The sequence below is a fragment of the Fusarium phalaenopsidis genome, assembly GCF_050370095.1.
Source record: "Fusarium phalaenopsidis strain FUZ10S chromosome Unknown contig_32376, whole genome shotgun sequence".
Classification (NCBI taxonomy): Eukaryota; Fungi; Ascomycota; class Sordariomycetes; order Hypocreales; family Nectriaceae; genus Fusarium; species Fusarium phalaenopsidis.
In genome coordinates, this window is record NW_028145382.1 from 288,261 (window position 1) to 310,233 (window position 21,973).

The 21,973-nt window shown below is 50.9% G+C and overlaps 7 protein-coding genes across 7 annotated transcripts; 5 read left to right on the forward strand and 2 right to left on the reverse strand.

Annotated features, from left to right (window-relative positions):
* Window positions 1-2,694: 2,694 nt before the first annotated feature.
* LRP88_14708 (uncharacterized protein) lies at window positions 2,695-3,890 on the forward strand (the record flags this gene model as incomplete). Its single annotated transcript, XM_083251043.1, has 2 exons — window positions 2,695-3,450; window positions 3,516-3,890. The coding sequence occupies 2 exons, from the start codon at window positions 2,695-2,697 to the stop codon at window positions 3,888-3,890; spliced, it is 1,131 nt and encodes a 376-aa protein (XP_083093078.1).
* A 1,856-nt stretch (window positions 3,891-5,746) lies between these two features.
* On the forward strand, window positions 5,747-7,296 carry LRP88_14709 (uncharacterized protein; the record flags this gene model as incomplete). Its single annotated transcript, XM_083251044.1, has 3 exons — window positions 5,747-5,932; window positions 6,459-6,888; window positions 6,947-7,296. The coding sequence occupies 3 exons, from the start codon at window positions 5,747-5,749 to the stop codon at window positions 7,294-7,296; spliced, it is 966 nt and encodes a 321-aa protein (XP_083093079.1).
* Window positions 7,297-8,474: 1,178 nt separating this feature from the next.
* On the forward strand, window positions 8,475-9,546 carry LRP88_14710 (cytochrome P450; the record flags this gene model as incomplete). Its single annotated transcript, XM_083251045.1, has 2 exons — window positions 8,475-9,057; window positions 9,113-9,546. 2 exons carry the CDS (start codon window positions 8,475-8,477, stop codon window positions 9,544-9,546), a joined length of 1,017 nt encoding a protein of 338 aa, XP_083093080.1.
* Window positions 9,547-9,962: 416 nt separating this feature from the next.
* LRP88_14711 (pectin lyase fold/virulence factor) lies at window positions 9,963-11,468 on the reverse strand (the record flags this gene model as incomplete). Its single annotated transcript, XM_083251046.1, has 1 exon — window positions 9,963-11,468. The coding sequence occupies one exon, from the start codon at window positions 11,466-11,468 to the stop codon at window positions 9,963-9,965; it is 1,506 nt and encodes a 501-aa protein (XP_083093081.1).
* Window positions 11,469-15,152: 3,684 nt separating this feature from the next.
* Window positions 15,153-17,436, forward strand: LRP88_14712 (transketolase family protein; the record flags this gene model as incomplete). The annotated part of the gene is made up of 2 exons (XM_083251047.1): window positions 15,153-17,279; window positions 17,332-17,436. 2 exons carry the CDS (start codon window positions 15,153-15,155, stop codon window positions 17,434-17,436), a joined length of 2,232 nt encoding a protein of 743 aa, XP_083093082.1.
* Window positions 17,437-18,426: 990 nt separating this feature from the next.
* On the forward strand, window positions 18,427-20,094 carry LRP88_14713 (uncharacterized protein; the record flags this gene model as incomplete). Its single annotated transcript, XM_083251048.1, has 1 exon — window positions 18,427-20,094. One exon carries the CDS (start codon window positions 18,427-18,429, stop codon window positions 20,092-20,094), a length of 1,668 nt encoding a protein of 555 aa, XP_083093083.1.
* A 403-nt stretch (window positions 20,095-20,497) lies between these two features.
* On the reverse strand, window positions 20,498-21,743 carry LRP88_14714 (uncharacterized protein; the record flags this gene model as incomplete). The annotated part of the gene is made up of 5 exons (XM_083251049.1): window positions 20,498-20,524; window positions 20,577-20,602; window positions 20,663-20,997; window positions 21,049-21,465; window positions 21,580-21,743. 5 exons carry the CDS (start codon window positions 21,741-21,743, stop codon window positions 20,498-20,500), a joined length of 969 nt encoding a protein of 322 aa, XP_083093084.1.
* Window positions 21,744-21,973: the final 230 nt, after the last annotated feature.

Sequence of the window (21,973 nt, forward strand, 5' to 3'; positions counted from 1 at the left end):
ATGATTTGACATGCAGCAGATGGTTTCGTTTACGGTTTTGTTATTGCCGACCCTTTGAATGCGGGGGCAGATGAGGCTGGCAACCATGGCGGGGTCTGGCCACACCATTCGAATACGGGTACCCAACATATCTTCTCCTTGCAAACAGGGGCAGATGTGCGGAGGTGGAAAATGCCGAATTGCACTGTTGGTCAGGAGGTTAACTAAAAAAAAGTAGAGGTGGAAAAGGCCGAGGGGCACTGATAATATGCATAATAAGATTATAAGAAAGGTCGTTCTAGTTTTATTTCATCGCATTTAGCTCTCCAGTGCTTCTTTTCGTGTTGGGAATAAATCAATTATTCTCTGGCACAAAGTGCTACAACGCTCTCTAATATACACTCACCTGCCAGCTCTGACATGGCGAAGCCAGAAACATTGCCGCCTCTACCGACGAGTAATGGATCAGTGAAGGTCCAGCTCCTTGACGGTGGTAGTTTCACGGCCGATTACAACTTTTTACATGCCGGTGCTCCGTCGACTCCTTTTCGTTGTTATTCCTGGGCCTTTTATATCCATCATGAGCCGAGCGGTCGACGAATACTGTGGGATGTTGGACTCAGCGCTGTGAGTATAGTTCACGGTAATCAGTCTTCGACGCACTGTACAAGCGGGCCATCTCTACGGCTTTTCATAACAACCAGTCATTTTGATCACTTGCTGATGACGAGAACTAATCTAGAACCGCAGCGAGTACACTGCTTTTAATGTCAAGCATGTCCTAGATGTCCTTGAGCCAGTCAACCCTCGGTTGTCTATCATAGAACAACTAGAGAACTCTGGGACGGATGCCAATGCCATTGACACAGTAATCTTCAGGTACGAGAGCTCATCGAATATTATTGGTAATGAGTCTGGACTAAGGACCGTGATTAAGCCATCATCATTGGGACCACTCACGACCCATTAAGGGGATGTTTCCCAACGCGCTTGGGCTTTTCGGCCCGGGTACATTCGCACACTGCACGCCAGGCCAGTTCCATGACGAGGCGTATGATGCAAAAGGGCAGTGGGACGCCAATTTCTTCCATCCTGAGAGAGCTACAGAGAACTGCTCCGAATTAAATGGCGAGTGGCAGAAATTCGGTCCGTTCGACAAAGCTCTTGACTTCTTTGGCGACGGCAGCATGTGGATACTAGATGCTCCGGGACACATGCCCGGGAATCTCGCTGCAGCTGTTCGCCTGCAATGTGGTTCGTTGGTTATCCTGGGGAGCGACTGTTGCCATTCAAGGTACATCTGACTATTCTCAATGGAGTCTGCTATTCGTAAGCTTGGCTGACAAGTAATCCAGGGCTTTGTTAGAAGGCAAAGAAGACTTCAAGACCTGGAACGGCGATAACAATGAGCAATGCAGTCTTCATACTGATCTACAAGCGGCAAGAGAGACTGTTGAGAAATTGCGTTCGCTTGAGGTGGACTACGGCGCTCATGTAGCATTGGCCCATGATACCACCTGGATGCTCGCTGGCACTGATGACGTGCTCTTCTCTCTTTTAGATGACGGGATGCTAGAGTTTGTAAGAAAACGGCTTATTTTAGGCCAGTATCCATAACATATAGCTTAAGGTAGTTTCCATGTCAGTGGTAGAAGGTGTAGGAGAGAGCGAGGAGGTCAAGCTGCTACGGCACTGCGCGCAGGAATGTAACGAGATATAATAGTCTTGATTCTTGCCCTACTTGCTTTATATGTATTTTTCCTTATATCCTTAGTAACTCTTAGATCCTCGTAGTCTGACCGGTTTCTAAGCAGCTAGCTGCGTTTTCCCTTCGCTTGCATTGCTCCTATAGAACGCGTATGGACAAACCAGGGTTGCCGCAAGTCGAATGAAGTTAGTTCGACTCGAGTCAACCACTGTCGACTCAGCCAGGACTCAAGTAGATAGTATACACTCATTTGCACTTTCTTATATACTAGCTTCCTCAGCTATCAATACAACTTGGTTAGACTCAATACCTTGAGCACATTACTCGACGTGACTTACACCCCTCTGCCTCAGAGTACGCAACCTGACCCTCTGCCAACATTAACCAGCACGGCCGGTTTATCCCTTGGGAACGATACGATCCTCACAGATTGGCACACTCGCGGACGTCACTCAGCCGACCCCACTGCAAGGATCTCGTCCCGAAAAATGCTGCTGGTTGATTGATCATGTCCTTGAGGCCAACATGGCTCGATGAGTTCGTAGTCAGACTCATGGGACCAGAGTGAGTTGTTTTGTAATGACCTAGCAAACTCTGGAGGTTTACGTCAACCTGACCTCGGTAACAAGGGCACGTGGCTGGGACGGCGGTGGCCCGAAATGACAGACAGTAATGACTAGTCTTGAGCTCCGAGGCGGGCCATCCCACATTGCCCGATCGGGATATGTGGGTTGACCGTGATGGCCCTTAGCACGAACCAAGGTCCCCACATCCCCCACACGGCAGACATGACTGCCCCCGGCCCGGATGCCTGTAGCATTTTGGGATGAACAAGCTGACCAATGGAGACATGTATGTACAGTTCAAAGGAACATGGATCGAACCAAAGGCTCATATATATGTGGTGATAGATCTTGGAGCAGGATAAAGATTTCTCAAGTACGCCAAGCCATATTGTTTTCATATTGACTATCTAAAACTATCGACCGATCTTACAGCGATCAAAGATGACTCCTCAGACCAACGGCCAGGAAAATGACCAAGCATGGTGGGATCATGGAAGTCAAGCCCACGCGCTGCGACTCTCGCCTGCTGTTCCTCTCGACCTCTCGATTAATACGTGGTCTCGCTTTGGCCAGGTATATGAGGCCTACGAATACACCGGCTGGATTGATGAGAGCATCTCATGGAAAACCGATTGCTATATCGGTGACTGGTCTTCGCTTGCTAAAGCTCGCGTCACCGGCCCTGAGGCTCAGGCCTTCTTCGAGTACATCTCCACCAACCACTGGCCGGATTTCCAGCCTGGCCAATGCAAACACGCAATATTCTGTCAGGATAACGGCTGTATCGTCGGCGACGGCCTAGTCTTGATGCTGGGCAAAGACGATTTCCTCTTTACAAGCGGGCCGGGAACCGTCTGGCTTGTGTACCAATTTCGGTTTGGGAGAAGAAAGTTCAACGCCTCTCTTGACCTCTGCACCGACGACTGGTTCCTCCTCCAAATCCAAGGGCCGAAGAGCGTTCAACTCCTCGATGATCTCACAGACAAGGGGGTCCGAGATATCAATTTCATGCACTGGAAAGAACTTTCAATCCACGGTACCAAGTTTCTCTGCTTGAGGCAAGGTGTATCTGGCGAGTTGGGATTCGAGCTTTGGGGTTCAATGAAGGACGCACAGAAGATCTACCGCACAATTACAGACGCTGGCCAAAAGCACAACATCCGACGGCTAGGTGCGCGTACTAAATGCGTCAATCACGTAAGACAACGGATCCCCTTCCTAAATAACATAAATTGGGCCATATGCTCATGTTACGATTGCAGACTGAAGCGGCTTTCGCGACACCTTCGATAGACTTCATTCCCGCTGTTCACGCGCCCGCAGATAACGAGGAACTAGCCAAATTCCGTCAATTCACGCGAGAGATTGCGTTCGACTTTGAACACTATCTGTCCAAAGCCCACGGTAGTTATGGTTCAGATCCGGTCTTGTACCACTTCACACCCTTCGATCTCGGCTGGGACAGGATCGTCAATGTTGACCATGACTTTATCGGGCGAGATGCGCTCGCAAAGATCAAGGATACGCCTCCCAATAGACTCGTGACCCTTGTCTGGAACAAGGAAGACGTTATCGATGTATACGCATCCTTCTTTCGACAGGAGACGTACGAGTACATGGAATGCCTCGCGACCTGATGGGGCGAGTGAACGGGTGCACCGTGTCTCTGGCAGGAAACTCGATCGGCTGCGCTGTATCCCGATGCTACAGCTACTGGTTCAAGGAGACAATCTCACTGGCGGTGATTAGAACAGAGCACGCTGTCCCTGGAACATCGGTCGAGGTAACATGGGGTTCCAAGGGATCTCCACAGAAGATCATCAGAGCGGTAAGCAAATTGTCCGGCGCGAATCGAGTTTTATGAATAATTACTTAACTAATGACTGTGAATAGGTGGTGCAGGATGCGCCGTTCAAGGAGGACAAGCGACGTCACGCTATATAATACGCTTGGGGGAAAAGAGTCGGCTTCTTTCATACGTAGTAATGAATGCGTTGCTTCACAAGAGGTAGCAATGAAGGTGTTTGATACATTTCCACCTGTGGATGAAGTTTGACGTAAAATACTACATCACTGCTGAGCCGAACGTGATGGTGGCTTGATGAACTGAACCTGCATCATCAGACAAGTTGCACAACGAGATGAGGAGCTGCATGCGCCGGCGCCTCCGGCACTTAGCATCCTAGCCTCCTGTACCCCGCAATACCCCGCAATATCGCCAGCCGGGGGGCCCAATGAGATGGGCCTCTCCTAGCGCGCTACGGTGGGAAAGGGGGCCGGCTGGACGCTTTATAGGTAGCTTTCCCTTCTTTCACGATTGATTGCTCATGTGCATTTTTCAAAAGTGTCCACCATGGTATCGTCAGCCATGGCCAGAGGCGTGTCCGTCTTTCCTCTGCAGGAGAGGTCACCGGCAGCGCACAAGTGTCGGATGTGCCCAAAGTCTTTCAAGAGAGCCGAACATCGAAACCGCCACGAACAAGGCCGTATGCTGGCATTTCGCAGGTTCAACCTTGCCGCACCTCGCTGACAGCTTCCAGACTCCCAAGAGAAACCATTTGCATGTCGCTTCTGTTCTCGGCGCTATGCTCGCAGGTAAGCTTGTGCAGCCAGAGATCCGACGTAATAACTCTCAGCTGAATGGCTCTCTCTCAGTGACCTCGTGGCAAGGCACGAGAAGACCATACACAGGGATCAGGAACCATCTCCTGACTCGAGCACTCAGAGCAAGACATCTCGGCCGTTTTCAGACGAGCAAATGCCAGACCCGGAGGCAGAAGCCACGGCAGAGCCGGAAAACACAGCATATAGCCTACTAACACCATCAGGTGCATCTCCAAACCAGGATCACCTGTCTTCGTTCGGCGCCACAGTGGCGGCCTTGAATGAAAATTCTCTCACATCTAACCTTGATATATTCGAAGGCGACCCTCATTTCTTTGATGATTTGTCGCCTTGGTTCTTCGACCCGTTTCATGGCCAAGTACTCGATCACTTTGCTCTTCCGGCTGACGACAGTCAAATCGTGACCTCGGAACCTCGGCAGGCGGCATCACTGCTTGGGACCTCTCCAGATCCGCAGAACTCAGGAGGAGATTTCCCCAGCCACCGTGCGGTTAGGCAAACGCCTGCGGCACAACAATCATGGGACTTTCCTCAACTGAAACAACCTCGGTCAACGAATCAATACGGTCTGGTCATCACGGAGGATATCAGAGCTCATTTTTTAGCCGACTTGGAGTCTCGTCTCACGCCCGAGCAGATCGGAGACTTTCAGCTACCCGAAACGACATCACTTCAACACTGCTTTGACAGCTATGTCAAGGCATTCCACATTCACTTTCCCTTCCTGCACCTCCCGACTTTTGATCTGATGGCTACTCCAAGCCCGTTGATTCTAGGCATATGCGCTATAGGTGCTCTTCACCGACTAGAAAGAAGGCTTGCCGCGTCGCTGTGCTTCATGGCCGAGCGAGCTTTGGCAAGCGTCGAAATGAGCAAGCTACAGAATAGCCCTGGCCTGGTGCTTGACTGGGCCAGGCCCAACGATTCACCCGCATCAGACCTTGCACCACTCGGAATAGCCCAAGCACGTTTGCTTCTCGTGTTCTTTACCGGTTTCAGCGGCCAGCCGCGGCTAATTCGACAAGCCCTTGTCGGTTGCGGACATGTCTCTGCAGTAGGTGACAGACATTTCTGCCCCCGATATTTGCACTGATGTCAGCCAGGATTTCCGTTCGAGAATGTCTCTTGTAAAGCCAAGCGCGAAGAATCGGGATCTTGCCCTATGGAACGACTGGGTTGAACATGAGTCGGTGAAACGGTAATTACGCTTGCGGACATCATCTCCTTAGCACGCACGCAATCAGCTGACTCTATGGAGGTACATGTGCACTTGTGTGGTTCTCGGAAACCTCCTCAACATTGCGTACGGCACGGCTCAGGGTTTTTCAGCATTACAAGAGTGCGATATCGAACTGCCTGTTGATGATGCTTTATGGGCCGCTCGAACATGCTCTGAGTGGGAGACGTTGGCACAGAGCAGACCGCTCTCGTCCGTGATGGGCCTCCGCAAGGCGGCTTCATCATTCTTCAGTGCTGATCATGATGCGGTGTCGCCGCATGCTGACTTGCCGCCATTTGCGACATCAGTGGTGATGCACCAAGTTGCGATTGCTGTCTGGTATCTTACCCAGGGGCAACAGGCCTGTGATGGAGTCTCGCAGGGTGCTCAATGGCGCCAACAACCGGAAGCTCCGCGAGTAGAGGCAGCCCTATCGCAATGTAGGAGGCTGCTTACAAGGAAGACCAGTCGGAGCGATGCGGCTTGGGATGAATCAGACGGCCCCTTGTTATTCAACACTTCTGCCGTTCTGCGCGTCTCGTACGGGAGGGCTTTCATGACGGTCCGGTTCTTGGATCGCTCCCTGTTGTTCAATGAGAGTGCACAAGACATGGTTGATATTCTTAAGCGCTATTTCGAAGCCGTACAGGAGCGCGACCAGTTCGTAACTCTGGCGGTGAACCGTGCTCTAGAGGGCTTTGCGATCCCGATACGAGCAGGGCGTATGCTCATGAGGAAGACGGCGGCATTCAAGTGGAGCGTGGAACATGTCCTGGCAGGCTGGGACGCTGGTACGTCTCGATACTATTTCGAGCGCCCCAACATTCCCTTGATGCTTACTCTACCTAGGCTTGCTAGTGACAAAGTGGGTGCACACCATCGAGCAGCTCCACAGACAAGGCGAGTCGACTGCACCAGAGGAAAGACAAGTTCTCGAAAACGTGCGTCACCTGCTGAACGAGGGGGACATCGAATGTACTCGGACTTGTTCGCTCGCCGCAGAGCTTGCCCGTGCCTGGGCAGGCCTTTACGATGACACTTGGGTCTGGGGGGGTGCGTATGTTGTGGACCGAGGTTCAACTCGCAAGACTGACGTTCAAGCAGTTGCTCCACGTATTGGATGGGCTCTTCGAGAACTCGCAAACATGTACCAAAGGCACTTATCCGGTGCGCCGTGGCGCTCAGTTCCTGGTCTATAGGGCAGCTACCACTTTAAAGCAATATTTTACAGCATTCACATTGCGCGTCTGTCAGTATTATGAAGTGTAGGCTTTTAGCCTGTCCAGCACCCATCGGTATTGTGTCTGCGTCGTAAGGTTGGAACAAGCCCGGGCGGCTAGTTTCTGACCGATGGTTTGGGGTGGCCATCTCAAGTCAGGGAGCCCTAGAGTAGATGGTACAGGAGACCCAGCGGTCAGGGATCGACGGTATGTGTGTGGGGATGCCGAACCTCACGTAGCCTCCAACCTTCATCCCACTTGTCCGCAAAGATCTTTGTGGGGTATCGACATTTGAATTTCAGTCCTAGCGTTACCCCACGGGCCTCGCCGAAAGAAGGCACAAACCGCAGGTCCCATCGCTCTGTATTGCCTCTTCCATACAGCTGCAGTTATTAGGCGACCTCTCCCACGCATCCAGGGCTGTCTTTGATTTTGAGCGGGCCGGGGAACAGAAGCTGTTGACTACGCATCCAGTCCACATCCTTCCCAACCGTTTATTGATTCACATTTTGCAGCAACATGTCAGTCTTGACTGCTCTCTGGCTCAGAGGTATCGAGCCTCAAAAATGGGGCTTGACGCTTGTCGCCTTCCTTGCCGTTGCTCTAGCCTATTCATGGGTTCCTGATCGGCATGTTGGCGTCCCTTATATCAATCGCCCGCCAAAGATGGACTTGTTTGGCCAAAAGACCAAGAAGCATTTCATACCCAACGCCCGGAGCCTCATGGCGGAGGGCCGTCGGCTGTTCAAAGGAAGCCCTTATAGAATGTTCACAGACCTCGGGAACTTGATTGTCATACCAACAGAGCTGATCGATGACGTCCGAAACGAGCCCCATCTCAGCTTTATGCAATTCTTTATCGATAATTTCCATCCTAATATACCTGGATTCGATGGCTTCAAGTTCGACGGCCGAGAGGATGAACTTTTGCACAGAACCATCAACAAAAGGCTTACCAAGCTTCTCAGTAAGCAGATTCTATGGCAATACGCAGATCCTTGGTATTAATTGGGCAGACCGTGTAATCCTGCCACTGTCAGCGGAGGCAAGCTTTGCCACCAGGCATGTCCTTGGGACATCTACCGGTGAGTCTGCATTGGTCCATTTTGACTATCAGAACCAGGCTTACTGGTGTAGAATGGCAGGAGGCGCACACCATGGATATAATTCTGGACCTTATCGCGCGCTTGTCCTCCTGTGTCTTCCTCGGCGCCGAGCTTTGCCGAAACGAAGAATGGCTTGCGATCACCAAATCCTACTCTATAAACACCACAGCTGCCGGAGATCTGCTGCGACAGTTTCCCAGCTGGCTCCGACCGATTGCATGTTACTTTATTCCACAGTGCCTTGAGCTTCAGAAGCAAGTCAAGCACGCACGACGTGTAATGGCCCCAGTGCTACAAAGGCGCAAGGAGGAGAACGAGTTTGCGCTTGCCGAGGGTAGGCCTAAGCCCTCCCACAATGATACGATAGATTGGCTTGTCGAGGAGAGTCGGGGAAGTCCCTATGACCCCGTCGGCGCCCAGCTAGGCTTCTCCGTCGTTGCCGTCCACACCACCGCCGACCTCGCAACAGAAACAATGCTGCGCGTCGCTGAAAGGCCAAAGCTGATTGACGACCTCCGCAAAGAAATTGAGGAGGTGCTCAAAGCAGAAGGCTGGACCAAGACGGCCTTGTTCAACATGAAGCTGCTCGACAGCGTTGTGAAGGAGACGCAGAGATTGAAGCCTTTGACATCTGGTAATGACTTTGTTTCTGCAACATGCTCAAAGGTCCCTTGACTAATCCGTGTTAGCTACAATGAATCGGAAAGCTACGAAGCGGATCACACTGCCAGGAGGGCTGGTTCTCGAAAAGGGTGATCGCTGCATGTCGGACCTTGGTTCCATGGTTGATGCCAACATCTACCCTGACCCACATGAGTTTGACGGCTATCGTTTCTACCGCCTGCGTGGGGATCCCACGATGGAAAGCAAAGCCCATCTTGTGAGCACGTCTAGAGAGCATCTGGGTTTCGGTCACGGAAAGCATGCCTGCCCAGGGCGCTTCTTCGCCTCTAATGAAGTCAAGCTTCTCCTTTGTCACCTATTGTACAAGTACGACTGGAAGCATCAGGATGGGTATGTACACAAGGTTACAGAGTTCGGCTTAGCTCTATTTCCGGAGGGGCAGGCCAAGCTCTCTTTTCGGAAGCGGCAGAATCTTGCCCTTGATATTGACTCAATCTAGGCGGCAGTAGGCAGCTATGAAGGTTAGCGGGGCGGTGGAATAAGGCCATGACCGTGAGTCCTTAGACTGACTATTATATCTCGTTTGTTATGACGAACTTCAATAGTCTCGCTAGAATCTTCCATCTAACGTACTATGTGACTAAAATCGATGATCTGTATGGAAGTCTACAGTGGCGGCCAAGGAGTTCCTGTGAAACGTTTTGAGTTTTCTTGCGACGGTTGTGTTTCTAACGCACGAGGCGAACCGTGACGGGGCTTTCGCTTGTGGGATCTCAAGGCGTAGTGTCTGGGCTAAACGGAAGATCTGATGTTTGCTAATGGATACCGGTGTTACCTATCTGTCAAGGTGTTTATCGGTGCATAGTAGTTTCAAAACATGATGGCTAAATATGTCTCATTTCCTGATAATCATTCTCATGCGGAGTAGGTTAGGTTAACTACATGGCTGCCTACATAGAGCGGGACAAAATCAGATGTGGAATACCACCCAGGCTTTCGCATACCGTCCCATACATGCTTGCCATTGATTTCCAATCCTTGAAAGTCAACAAACTCGACCCTGCGATCTTTATCATATCCAGCTATCGCAGGGAGATTACCGCCTTTCCCATTGTACGACAAATTCTTGACAGTGACATTGTGAAGACCTCGTCCAGGCCCTGAGCTGTATTTTGAGTTGTAGAGCACTTTGAAGCTGAGAAGGGAGCCAAGCCGAAAATCCTCAACGCGAATGTCTTGAAAAGCGATGTTCTTGAGAAGATTCTCGTCTGCGACGTTGATTGCCAAGCATCCTTGATAATCAACCTGCGGCTCCCGGTGATCGAGGATGTCGATGTTCGAGATGGTGACATCCTCCATGATTTCAGGAGTAACAGTGTTTCCATGTAGGCCAAGATGGATTGGATGAGCTAGGTCAGCCCAAAGAGCTGAATCCCGAAGAGTAAGGTTTTTGGAGTCGCCATAGTAGTCCCAGCGGTGTTGATACATGGCTACGCAATCGTCGGAGTTGCGCATAAAGAGCTTTTCAAGCACCACATTCTGACAACAGAATACATCAATGCCATCCCCCCATTGCACCGCACTTATTGACCTGAGGCCGGAGACAGTGACGCCAACACTAGAGCCCATCATGACAGAATAATGGCCAGGGTTGATAACCGTCACACCTTGGACACGAATATCCTTCGAATAGTTGATAGTAATTGCATCATAAGGGCTCTTGTAAAGAACCCCGCGCCCAAGGATAGCTGCGTCCGATGCATTCTGAAAGTTGAAGCCCCCCTTGACGAAAGACCCAGGAGCGAGATAGACTGTCTGGCCCGAAGTGATATTGACTTGGTCCTTTAGTTCGTGATATCCGGCGCCATAGTAGAGAATAGAAGGGTCTTTTTTGGCCTCGCCTCGGCTAATGGTGTCTTTTTGGATCTCATCTGAAAACAGATGCAGAACCCTGAAAACATCGCCGTTGACCTCGACTACCAAGTTGGCCGGATTGTTGAGAGCCAACTTGATAGCGCGATCGCGAACATCCGCCTTGAGGTGGTATGAAAGTGGGCGAACTCTGACCGTCTCGATAGACGGATACGCCTTCTCGGATGGTTGAATAGAGAGTTCGATGGGGCCATTAAAGTCAAAAAGGCCTACAGACGTGTCATAAGATACAGTCTGTCCAGTCGTCTGGTTCACTTCGTTCACCTTGGCGCTTATAAGATCAAGTGAATGCCACTCTTTTTGAGCGGATTTAGCCAATGATCGAACTTTGACCTGGAAAAGATCCGATTTGGTGACTTCTTTGGGCAACGGGAAAAGTTGGAGGTTACTCTGACTTGGTTGAACGGCGTTGATAGGAATGATGGTAGTTGCAAGTGCAACGAGCAGGCTAACTGTGGCTCGCCTAAGGTATGTATCTGGAAGAAACATGATGAAGAATGTGGATGATGAATGTCCCTTGGGTTAATAGCAGCTTGTACTTTATTCTTGAAATTGAAGTTGTAGATTCCTCCTGAGAAGAGATATATTCCAGTCTTTAAACGGAGCTAAGTCGTTACTTGTCCCGGTCTTAATCGAGAATAGGAAACTACCCCGCAGTAAGGCTTTGTGCTTCAATTGGAGTTCCCACGTCGGCGTCCCCCGTTTCCCGGTACCTACCCCGAGTGTCCGACTGGGATCGGCACAACAACAGGATGAGGCCCGGGAGATATGCCGTTGCCGCCTCTAGTCAAGTATTGAGTCACGTGATCTCATCTAGTTGGGGATTTACTAGTGCCTAGAATTTGCGATTTTCGCAGAAAGAGCTAATGTGCCTAAAGAGACCTCTATTGCGTTATGATCACGTACCTATGTGTTATCATGTTGTTATTGCAACTATTGTTTATGCTTGATAGCGTTATATCACCCTGGTAACTTATCTAGTATATAATTTCTAATATAGACCCAGCCCCCTAGTAAGCTAGCTTCTGTATCTTTTTACTAGTTTTTAGTCTTTATTTATGAACTTAATAACTACCCCATCTATCCTTAAGAATCTGACGATGCTACTGTAGTTTTCTCCTTATTCCAGTCGTGGCTTGAGCGGGTTTGGGGTTGGGATTACAGTGACATCTTCTGTCGGACGTAGCAAGAATAGAGAGACAACGAAGGTCAGGAAGGGGCGGATTAGGTAGCCGCGAGTATAATCAGAGCAGAGTATCGGATGCAGTTCTCGGACTCCAAGTGTGCAGCACTACTGTTGACGATGAGGAAGGGAATTGTAAAACCAATAATAATGGCAATGCTGCGCCAAAGCCCGATGCGTCAGTACCAGGCATGCTTTCGGATGACACGTGACACATGGTTGGTGCCCAACCCGGACTGACATCCGGCACCATTGTTTTTAGTTAGTACTAGGAAAGCCAACATCCCCCTAGTTGACTCCATTGAATCCTATCTTTCCTCAGTTCGGACCAGATCCTACCTATATCGAGCTACAATCTTCCCACCTTTGGCAACCAGACTACCAGCACCATGAACGCTCAGGCACTGACATAAGAACCTACTCTCCCCCCACAACAGCATCCTGACTCCCTTTGCGATCGTTGCAGATCTATCGACTTCGACGCTATTTTATCTCATGAATATTCCCCCAGCGACGAGATTGTCCCACTCATGAGCCTAGAGCGTCTGCCACTGAGTGATTGTGCATTGTGTCACCTATTTGCCCAATACTGCGGCGACGATTGGGGTGATGGGCTGTTGTGTTCCGTTTCCTGGAAAAACACAACAATCTTTCTGGTCGGCCCCGCTGTAGGTTGGCCGGATGTCAGAATGCTCAGTATTCTGCCCAAGCGCGATATCGGCCACACAGGAGCGTTCTTTCATAGGAGGGGGTACATTTCAGAGCTCGTCAATACTCCATCATCGTGGAGAGAAGGACCCCCTGGCCCAAGGTCTCCCGACCCAGAATCCATTGACTATTCCGTGATTCGAGATTGGCTCGATTTCTGCAAAGATGAGCACTCACTCTGCTCTGGCTGTCAACCCTCAAAACTTGACCCGGGATGACCACTCCGTTTCATCGACTGTGAGACTTGCCTTGTTGTCGAGGCTGCGAGTCTTGGTAGTCTACGTCCCCCATTCTTGGCCCTCAGTTACGTCTGGGGACAACCCGCGGACCTGCCATATCGCCAACTCGCTCACGATGAGCCTCTCAAAGACCTCCCGCTCACTATCAGAGACACTATTGTTGTCACTCAAAGTCTTGGATTGCGCTACCTATGGGTTGACAGATATTGTATCCACCAGGACAACGAAGAGGACAAGCATCGCCAGATTCGGCACATGGCGGATATCTATGGATCAGCTGAAGTGACCATAGTTGCCGCCGCAGGCTCCGATCCAAGCTACGGTCTTCCGGGGGTCAGTCGGCCTCGACGACTGCGCCAACCACACGCCAGGATAGGAAGCCGGATACTTGCCTTGGCATTAGGCTCAGGCTCGCTCCGACACGAAATCTTATCGTCGGCATGGTCAACTCGCGGTTGGACATACCAGGAAGGTGTTCTCTCGGTTCGACGTCTTGTATTCACGGATAAGCAAGTCTTTTTCCAATGCGGGCTATGCGGCTTCCATGAAGCATCTAATGCGCCCTTTGGCCTGCTGGATTGGTCTCCGGAGGACTACATATTTCCCCGGAAGCGAATCGAACTCACCAATGAGATAGGAGATAGGATCCACGAGTATAGCCGCCGAAAACTCGGTCATGAAGCCGACATCCTCAACGCCTTCCAAGGGGTTTTTACCAAGTTCGTTAGGGAAGCCAAGCCGATTCGAAACGTCTGGGGTATTCCGATAACGACAAATATGGATTATCGTGATGAAGAGGAATGGCCATATCCCTCTGACAAATTCCTATCTGGCATTTGTTGGACGCTCGAGATGCCAGGTTATCGTCGCGATGGCTTCCCTTCATGGTCATGGGCTGGATGGAAAGGGATTGTTAGCTCAAGTTATACCAAAAACGCCATATTCTGTATTGCCAGCGACACCGACATCACCATTTCGTTTGAATCACCTGATGGGACCAGGACGGAATGGTCACAATTGGAGCCTACACTGGGACCAGACGGCGGCAAGGACCATCTCCGGACACTAATTCTTGACTGCTGTTCGTTCCCGTTGCAAGTCGAGGATATTCATGGCAAGGTTGGTGGCGATGGTCCAGCATCAATGAAGAGCCTTGGATCAGATGCAAAGGCTGGTCTCGGGGTGACTGGTGATGTACCTGGCCACTTTTATCCCTTGTGCACAAGACCAAGCTGGGTCTCTGATGAACCACGACAAGCCCAGCTTCTCGGAGTACCACTGGTTCTAAGAAATATATTCAGAGCCAGCGCTGAACCCCCGAGGCTTTTTATCTTGGTAGTCTACAGGAAGAATGAGTTCTGGGAGCGCATAGGTCATTTTGAGTGGTCGAACCCAGAAGGACCATCAGATCCCTCGACGCTCTTAAAGGCCGTGCGTACTACACGAGGGGAGCTAAGGATCGCTTAATCGCTTGATCTCAGGAAGAATGCCGAGGGTCTAGGGTATTCTACAAGCTCGGAAACAAATTCTATAACATAATGCTGCTTCTTATACCCTGGCTTGTGAAGACAAAAGTGTGCTCTTATCTATTAAATTAGCCAGCTGCCCGTTTATAAGGTATTGTGCAAGTCAGGGGTACTCGACTCCAAGATATATTATATTCTTACTCTTAGGCCTGAAAGATCCAATCGAGGGTTTTTCCTAGGTCTTCAGACCATAGCATTCCCGTCCCTAGGCATGAAGAATCAGGCCATTCACCGGCTCCTGGCCAACAACGTGAGGATGAACGATCTAAAGGAGAATTCGGATATAGAATCCATACTATTGATTATGTAACTTGTGAAATTTACTTATTCGCTCTTAGTTTGCTGGTTTTTCTGCTCCCTTGCCCAGTCCTCAATCGACAACAAGTCAGGAATCAACTCCCGAGTCTCCTCCACACTTCCCGGTTGGCAGTTGTCATAGTACAACCACTATCCAAAGTTAGCATTCAAATACAGTCTCTTTGACACGTTTAAAACTCACATCAAACATTTGCCGGTAATGATGCGGCGTCAGTCGAATAATCACCCACCGAGGCAACCAGACCCTCCCCCACCCCTTCTTGCCCTCGCCCTTCTCCAAGGCACTCTGAAGCTCATCTACATCAGCGACCTGGCCAGCAATCGTCACAACCTTCTCTTTGAACTTCTCCGGGTTCAAGAGAGCGAGAGCATTCGCCTTGCCAATGTCCTTGCAGGCTACGTATTTCTGCTTGGTGTTGCCCATGAGGGAGGCCATGGCGCTGAGAAAGAAGAACCGGCCGATGCCTGGGGGAGGGACTACTTCCATAAATCCCACGGGTCAGGGCTAACACGTGGGTTTAGAAACGGGCATGGCTGTATGCTGCAGTACGCCCTTCTCCATCTGTATGGCTATGACGTCTCAATGGATGACCTAAAGAATTTTCGAGTCAGTATATCTTCTGGCTTTGGCCAATGTCGCCCAGAGCTCTATGCTAACCAGTATTTTGGACAGAAACTCGGCAGTAAAACCCCAGGACATCCCGAAGCGAAGCAAACCCCAGGAGTCGAAGTAACAACCGGACCTCTCGGCCAGGGCGTTGCTAATGCCGTCGGCCTGGCCATAGCCCAAGCGCATACCGCCGCCGTGTTCAACAAGCCCGGATACACTCTGATTGACAATTTCACCTACTGTTTCCTCGGCGATGGGTGTCTAATGGAGGGTGTTGCAAGCGAGGCTTCTTCTCTGGCGGGCCATCTTCAACTCGGCAACCTCATCTGCGTGTACGATGACAATCACATTTCGATCGACGGCGATATAGACTGCACCTTCACTGAAGATGTAGTCAAACGTTATGAGTCCTACGGTTGGCACGTGCTTACCGTTGATGATGGCGATGGAGACCTTGAAGCCATAGCTGCTGCCTTAAAGGCTGCGCGACAGGTCAAGGATAAACCTTCGTTGATCAAAGTGAGAACTACCATTGGCTATGGATCCCTATCACAGGGTACTCATGGAGTGCACGGAAATCCGCTCAAGGAGGAGGATATCAGACAGGTCAAGCTCAAGTTTGGATTTGATCCCAACGAGACGTTTGTCGTCCCTCAAGAGGTCTATGACCTCTGCAAAAGGCAGTCTGAGAGAGGTGCGAAGCTCGAGTCGAACTGGCACGCATTATTGGCGAGGTATGCTACCGAATACCCTGCCCAGCATGCGAACCTCTCACGGCGGTTGGCCGGAGACCTTCCCAAGGACTGGGAGAAGCATTTGCCAACATTTTGCCCATCTGACCCTGCCATGGCGACTCGCAAGATCTCAGAACTTATCCTTGGCAAGCTCGAATCAGTCATCCCGGAGCTGTTTGGCGGATCTGCCGACCTAACTCCTTCAAACTTGACTCGTTGGAATGGCGCCGTCGACTTCCAGGCCAGCAAGTTAGGCGATTACTCGGGCCGCTACGTCCGCTACGGTGTCCGCGAGCATGCCATGGGAGCCATCATGAACGGCCTCGCAGCCTACGGGACTGTGATCCCCTACGTAGGGACCTTTCTCAACTTTGTCTCATACGCCGCTGGCGCCGTGCGCCTCTCCGCCTTATCTCGCTTCCGGACTATCTGGATCGCCACCCACGACTCAATCGGCGTGGGAGAAGACGGACCAACGCATCAGCCTATCGAAACGCTGAGTCATTTTCGTGCCTTGCCTAACCTGATGGTCTGGCGCCCTGCCGATGGAAACGAAACAAGTGCCGCATATCGGATCGCTCTTGAGTCGAGGTTTATTCCTAGCATCCTAGCTCTCTGCCGCCAGAATCTCCCTCACCTTGAAGGGTCTTCAATTGAGAAGGCTTGCAGGGGTGGCTACGCCCTCAAGGAGGTAGACGGGGCTGATATCACGATCGTGTCATCTGGCTCGGAGGTATCTCTGTGCGTTGAGGCAGCTGCGTACTTGCGAGACAACTACGGGATCAGAGCCCGGATTGTTTCAATGCCGTGCTTCGAGGTGTTTGATTCACAGACGAAGGACTACAGACTTTCCGTCATACCAGACGGGATCCCCGCGTTGTCTGTAGAGGCGCTGAGTACGATGGGATGGAGCAGATATACGCATCAGCAGTTTGGGCTCGATCGGTTCGGGGCATCTGGCTCGGCTAACGAGGTCTTTGAGGTAGGTCTATGCAGCATGACCATATGGAGTCTATACTGACAAATTTCTGAAGAAATTCGGCTTCACGCCTGAAGGTATCGCAGAGCGGGCGGCGTCTACTGTCGAGTTTTATAAATCGGTGGTGGATCCGCGCTCACCTTTACGTCTTGCGTTCTAAACCTGAGATTTGGAAAGCGAACCCCAATTGATAATAAATAGATGCATAAATCTAACATGGCTAAAATGGATCTATTAGTGCTTTGTACTATTGCACCTTACATAGATAGACACCGCAATACCTTGGGTACATTTGTTGCTGGTTGTCCTGATGTATGTATTCCCGCGAGGAACTCGATCTGATGTAGTAACCGCCATATTATTCCAAATGAGTTACCATGATAATTTCCAAGTCGAAGCAAGCGACTTTAGTGTCCGCCGACACAGGAGGTCTTGTGGGAGAGAAGAAATGGTTATGGAGGCAACGAATCCGTACCTGTTGAGCAGCATAAATGACCTAATTGCCTCGGTACCTGTTGAAAGGTATCTTTCATTTTTGCCTTTATCATAGTGGTCTACTGTGCTTAACAGTACATCTCAATTGCTAAGCTCCAAGAGCGGCAGCCTCTGGCCTCAGACTCAATTGCTCTACTACAAAGGCAACACAGTGAATAGGACAAATTTTGAAAGGTAAATCTTGGCGAAGTGCCTGTTCTCCGTAGGCAGCTCAAGGTGAGATGAGCATCATCTCTCAACTTACTCATGTGGAAACGAAGATATCTGAACCCTGTCTTGTGCCATAGCCATGACCACTTGATAGATACACCCATAAATGACGTGTTCAACCGATAGTCGCTTCCCGCTTCCCGCCAGAACCAGAGCGAGTCAGGCGGGCGGGTAGCGGCAGAACGCTAGTGCTGAGTCTAGACCGACCTGAAGACCACCCGTCGCTGTTGAAGAGAACCTCTCGGCATTTTCCTCTCGTAACCCCGGATATAACATTAACCCGTATTCTCATGATGGAGGATAAAGTCGGTCGCTCTACCCCAGATTTCGAAAGTCTCCACAATAGAGCCTCGTCAAGCATCCCCTCCATCTGTTATTGCAAAGGCAACATCAACTTTGTCATTTCTCCCTCAATCCCAAGAGTTACTTCATTTTCTCAACCATCATGGAAACCAAAGACCAATCAAAGACCATTAACGAGGCTCCCGACGCGATGGAGGACCGCGACTCCCTCAGCAACCGCCTCAGAGCATCGGAGGCAGCCCGGAGAGAAGCCCAGATGCCCCTCCTGCAGTGCCTGAAGCTCTACCCCAAAGCCGTGGCCTTTTCCGTCATCATTTCAGCCTGTATCATTATGGAGGGCTACGATGTCAACCTTTTGCAGGGCCTCTTCGCATTCGAGCCCTTCCAGCGCCGTTACGGAGAGGAGCAGCCGGACGGGTCGTATCAGCTCTCGGCTCAGTGGCAGGCGGGGCTAGCAAACGGCGTGGCCGTGGGCGAGATCCTCGGCCTGTTCATTAACGGCATCGTGTCCGAGAGGATCGGGCATCGCAGAACCGTCTTGTGGTCCCTGTTCTTTGTCACCTGCTTCATCTTCATCCTGTTCTTTGCCCCCGCTGTGGAGGTTCTACTGGTGGGCGAGATCCTGTGCGGCATCCCCTGGGGTGTGTTCCAGACTCTGACGACCGTTTATGCGGCCGAGGTGTGTCCTGTTCAGCTCCGAGCGTACCTAACGACATATGTCAACCTCTGCTGGGTTATCGGAACCCTCCTCGGCCAGGGCATTCTCCGCGCGTTCGTCGAGAGCGGATCCTCGGAATGGGCGTATAGGATCCCCTTTGCAATCCAGTGGATCTGGCCCATCCCCATCGCCATCGGTGTCCTGCTTGCGCCAGAGTCACCCTGGTGGCTGGTCCGCAGGGGCAGAATCGAGGATGCAAAGAAGGCCGTCGAGAAGTTGACGTCCCGAAAGGCTGACCCGGATTTCGACGTTGACTCGACCGTCTCTATGATGGAATACACATATCAGTATGAGCTCAGGACTACGGGAAAGGCCACCTACTTGGAGTGCTTTAGGGGTATCGACCTTCGCAGGACCGAGATCACCTGCATGGTCTGGGCGATCCAGAATTTATCCGGCTCAGGATTCATGGGCTACTCGACCTACTTTTTCCAGCAGGCCGGCCTCGACTCGAAGCAATCTTTCAACATCGCCATGGGCCAGTACTCCCTCGGTGCTGTCGGAACCATCCTGTCCTGGTTCCTCATCAAGCAATTCGGACGTCGAACTCTCTATCTCAGCGGCCTCGGAATGCAGTTCCTGCTCCTGCTTATCACTGGATTCCTCGGTCTTGCCCCTTCAGGCAATTCTGGTGCCTCGTGGGCTGTCGCTGTGATGATGGTCTTGTACACAGGCGTCTATGACATGACCGTCGGCCCCGTCTGCTACGCCCTCGTGCCAGAGATTCCCTGCAGCCGCTTGCGAACACGAACCGTCGTCCTCGGCCGGAACTTATATAATGTCATCAACATAATCATGAACATCATCATCCCATACATGCTGAATCCGACGGCGTGGAACTGGAAGGCCAAAGCTGGCTGCTTTTATGCTGGCCTTTGCGCGTTTTGCTTCGTCTGGACGTTTTTCCGACTCCCTGAGACGAAGGATAGGACCTTTGCTGAGCTGAATATGCTGTTTGCGCAAAGGGTGTCGGCGAGAAAGTTTAGGGACACACATGTTGCTTTGTTCGATTCTGGGTTGGTTATTGGAGGGGACGCGGATGACAAGCATAAACCTGAGGGACAGAAGCCTGTGGCAGAACATCTTGAGTGATCCAGAGGCATTCGCTCAGGGTTGGCAGCTTCACGTATCGGACATGGTTTGAGTACGCTTCAAAGAGAACCGGTTGTTGATCTCGGTAAATGAAGCCCTTGATCTGTGAAATTATCGTGTTCCTTCAAACCAGCTGTGTTAAGGTCGGGCAGTGATGTCAATGATGTGATAAATGAATCTATGTTCTCAACATGGTGGAAGCAACGCACCCTTGGAGTATCAAATCTACTGGACTACTCGCTCCCCTCCCGGTGTAGTGAGCGCGGAACGTGCTTTTATAACCGTGGAACCCCTTGAATGAATAAGAAGCAGTTTACATATCACAAAGACATCCTGAAGGTTTCTATTCTCTAACGTCTAGGTATTGAAGTACAGAAATTCACATGTTATCATTTCAACACGTCTATTTCGCAATTTCCACACCTCCCGTCTAATAAAATGTCAGCTACATGTCTTGAATTTATACATAGGCTGTGACTTACAGCTCCCATGGCCTTCTTGAGGTCGCCTAAAAGAATCATGTTAGTAAACATTAACAGTAATCCCCCTAACAGAGCTGGACACTCACCGTAAATGGCAAACTGGCCGGCCGACATGGCACCGACCATAAAGAGACGAGCACCAATTCCACTGAAGGAGCCACGCAGGCCCAGTTCCCTGCCGATCTTGATCAACCTGCTAGTATTGCTCTCACCTGGGAGACCCTTGGTCTTGTTTATCTTGGAGAGCATGGTGTCGGCTGGCTGCGAGACGATGGCGGCGGCGAAACCGGCAATCAGACCGGAACCAAGATTGATGGTGGTTTGCATGGCGTCGCTTGTCTTCGCCTTGTCGAAGAAATTGCTGTACGCAAACTCGGAGACTTTCTCGTAAAAGACAAACTTGGTCATCGTATACGGGACCCTAAAATCCATGAGTCACGGACGAAGGGAAAAGGTTGACGGCACGCACTGCTTAAAGAGAATGGGACCAAAGCCAGAGTAGAAAGCGGCAAGGCCTTCCTGGCGAGCAATCTTTGTAAAGCCCGGCACAAGGCCGTTAGCGAACCCGGGCTCAGACACCAGCCGGATACGCGTGGCCTCTAGAGGGCAGAGGGCAATATCGGCAAAGAATTCAGCGGCTGCGCCAGAGACACAATAGACCGCGATGCGGTTGTTCCTGGCGTTCTCGTAGCCGATGGTGTTGATGGATTGTTGCTTGAAGAACTCATAGCCTCCGAATTTCAAGCCGCCCTGAAGGAAGTAGCCGGCCAGGGTAGGGCCAATGCCGGTCAAGAGAGCACCAGCACCTTCATTCTGGATGACCTGACGGAAACCGCCGATCATGCCGCGGTTATAGGTGGCTGGATCAAGCTGGATGCGGGTCTTGACGCTGTGTCATGTTAGTTGTCAGTCTGGTCTGGTTCTTTGCTGTCTTGAAGCCGATGGCTCAACTCTTAAACGTCATCTTCTCGAGTAACTATGCAAAAGTCGATCTTCGACTTACACATCAACAGGCGTGAGGCCTCCATGGGTGACGGAACAGCAGACGGCACCAGCAAAGGCGAAACGGGAGTAGAGGCTCAGGCCCGACAGTTTCTTGGGCTCTGTGCTGACGTCAGAGCGCTGTCTGAGCACGTCAAAGTTGACGGTTGTCGCCGTTGCACTCATCTTGCCGGTGATAGGAATTGCTTGAGTGAAGAGAAGTGCTCGCTAAAATCAAGCTATCACACGCACTAGAGTTTCCCAGTTGAACAGACTTTGGTCCATGTTGTAGAAAAAGCAAGTTCAGGATGCGACCAACAGGGTCGATCCGAAAGTAGGTATTTATTAGGATTTCGGAGATTCTCGCTATTAGAACTCCCCGATGCCCAATCAGGCCTTAGGTATTGAGATATGAC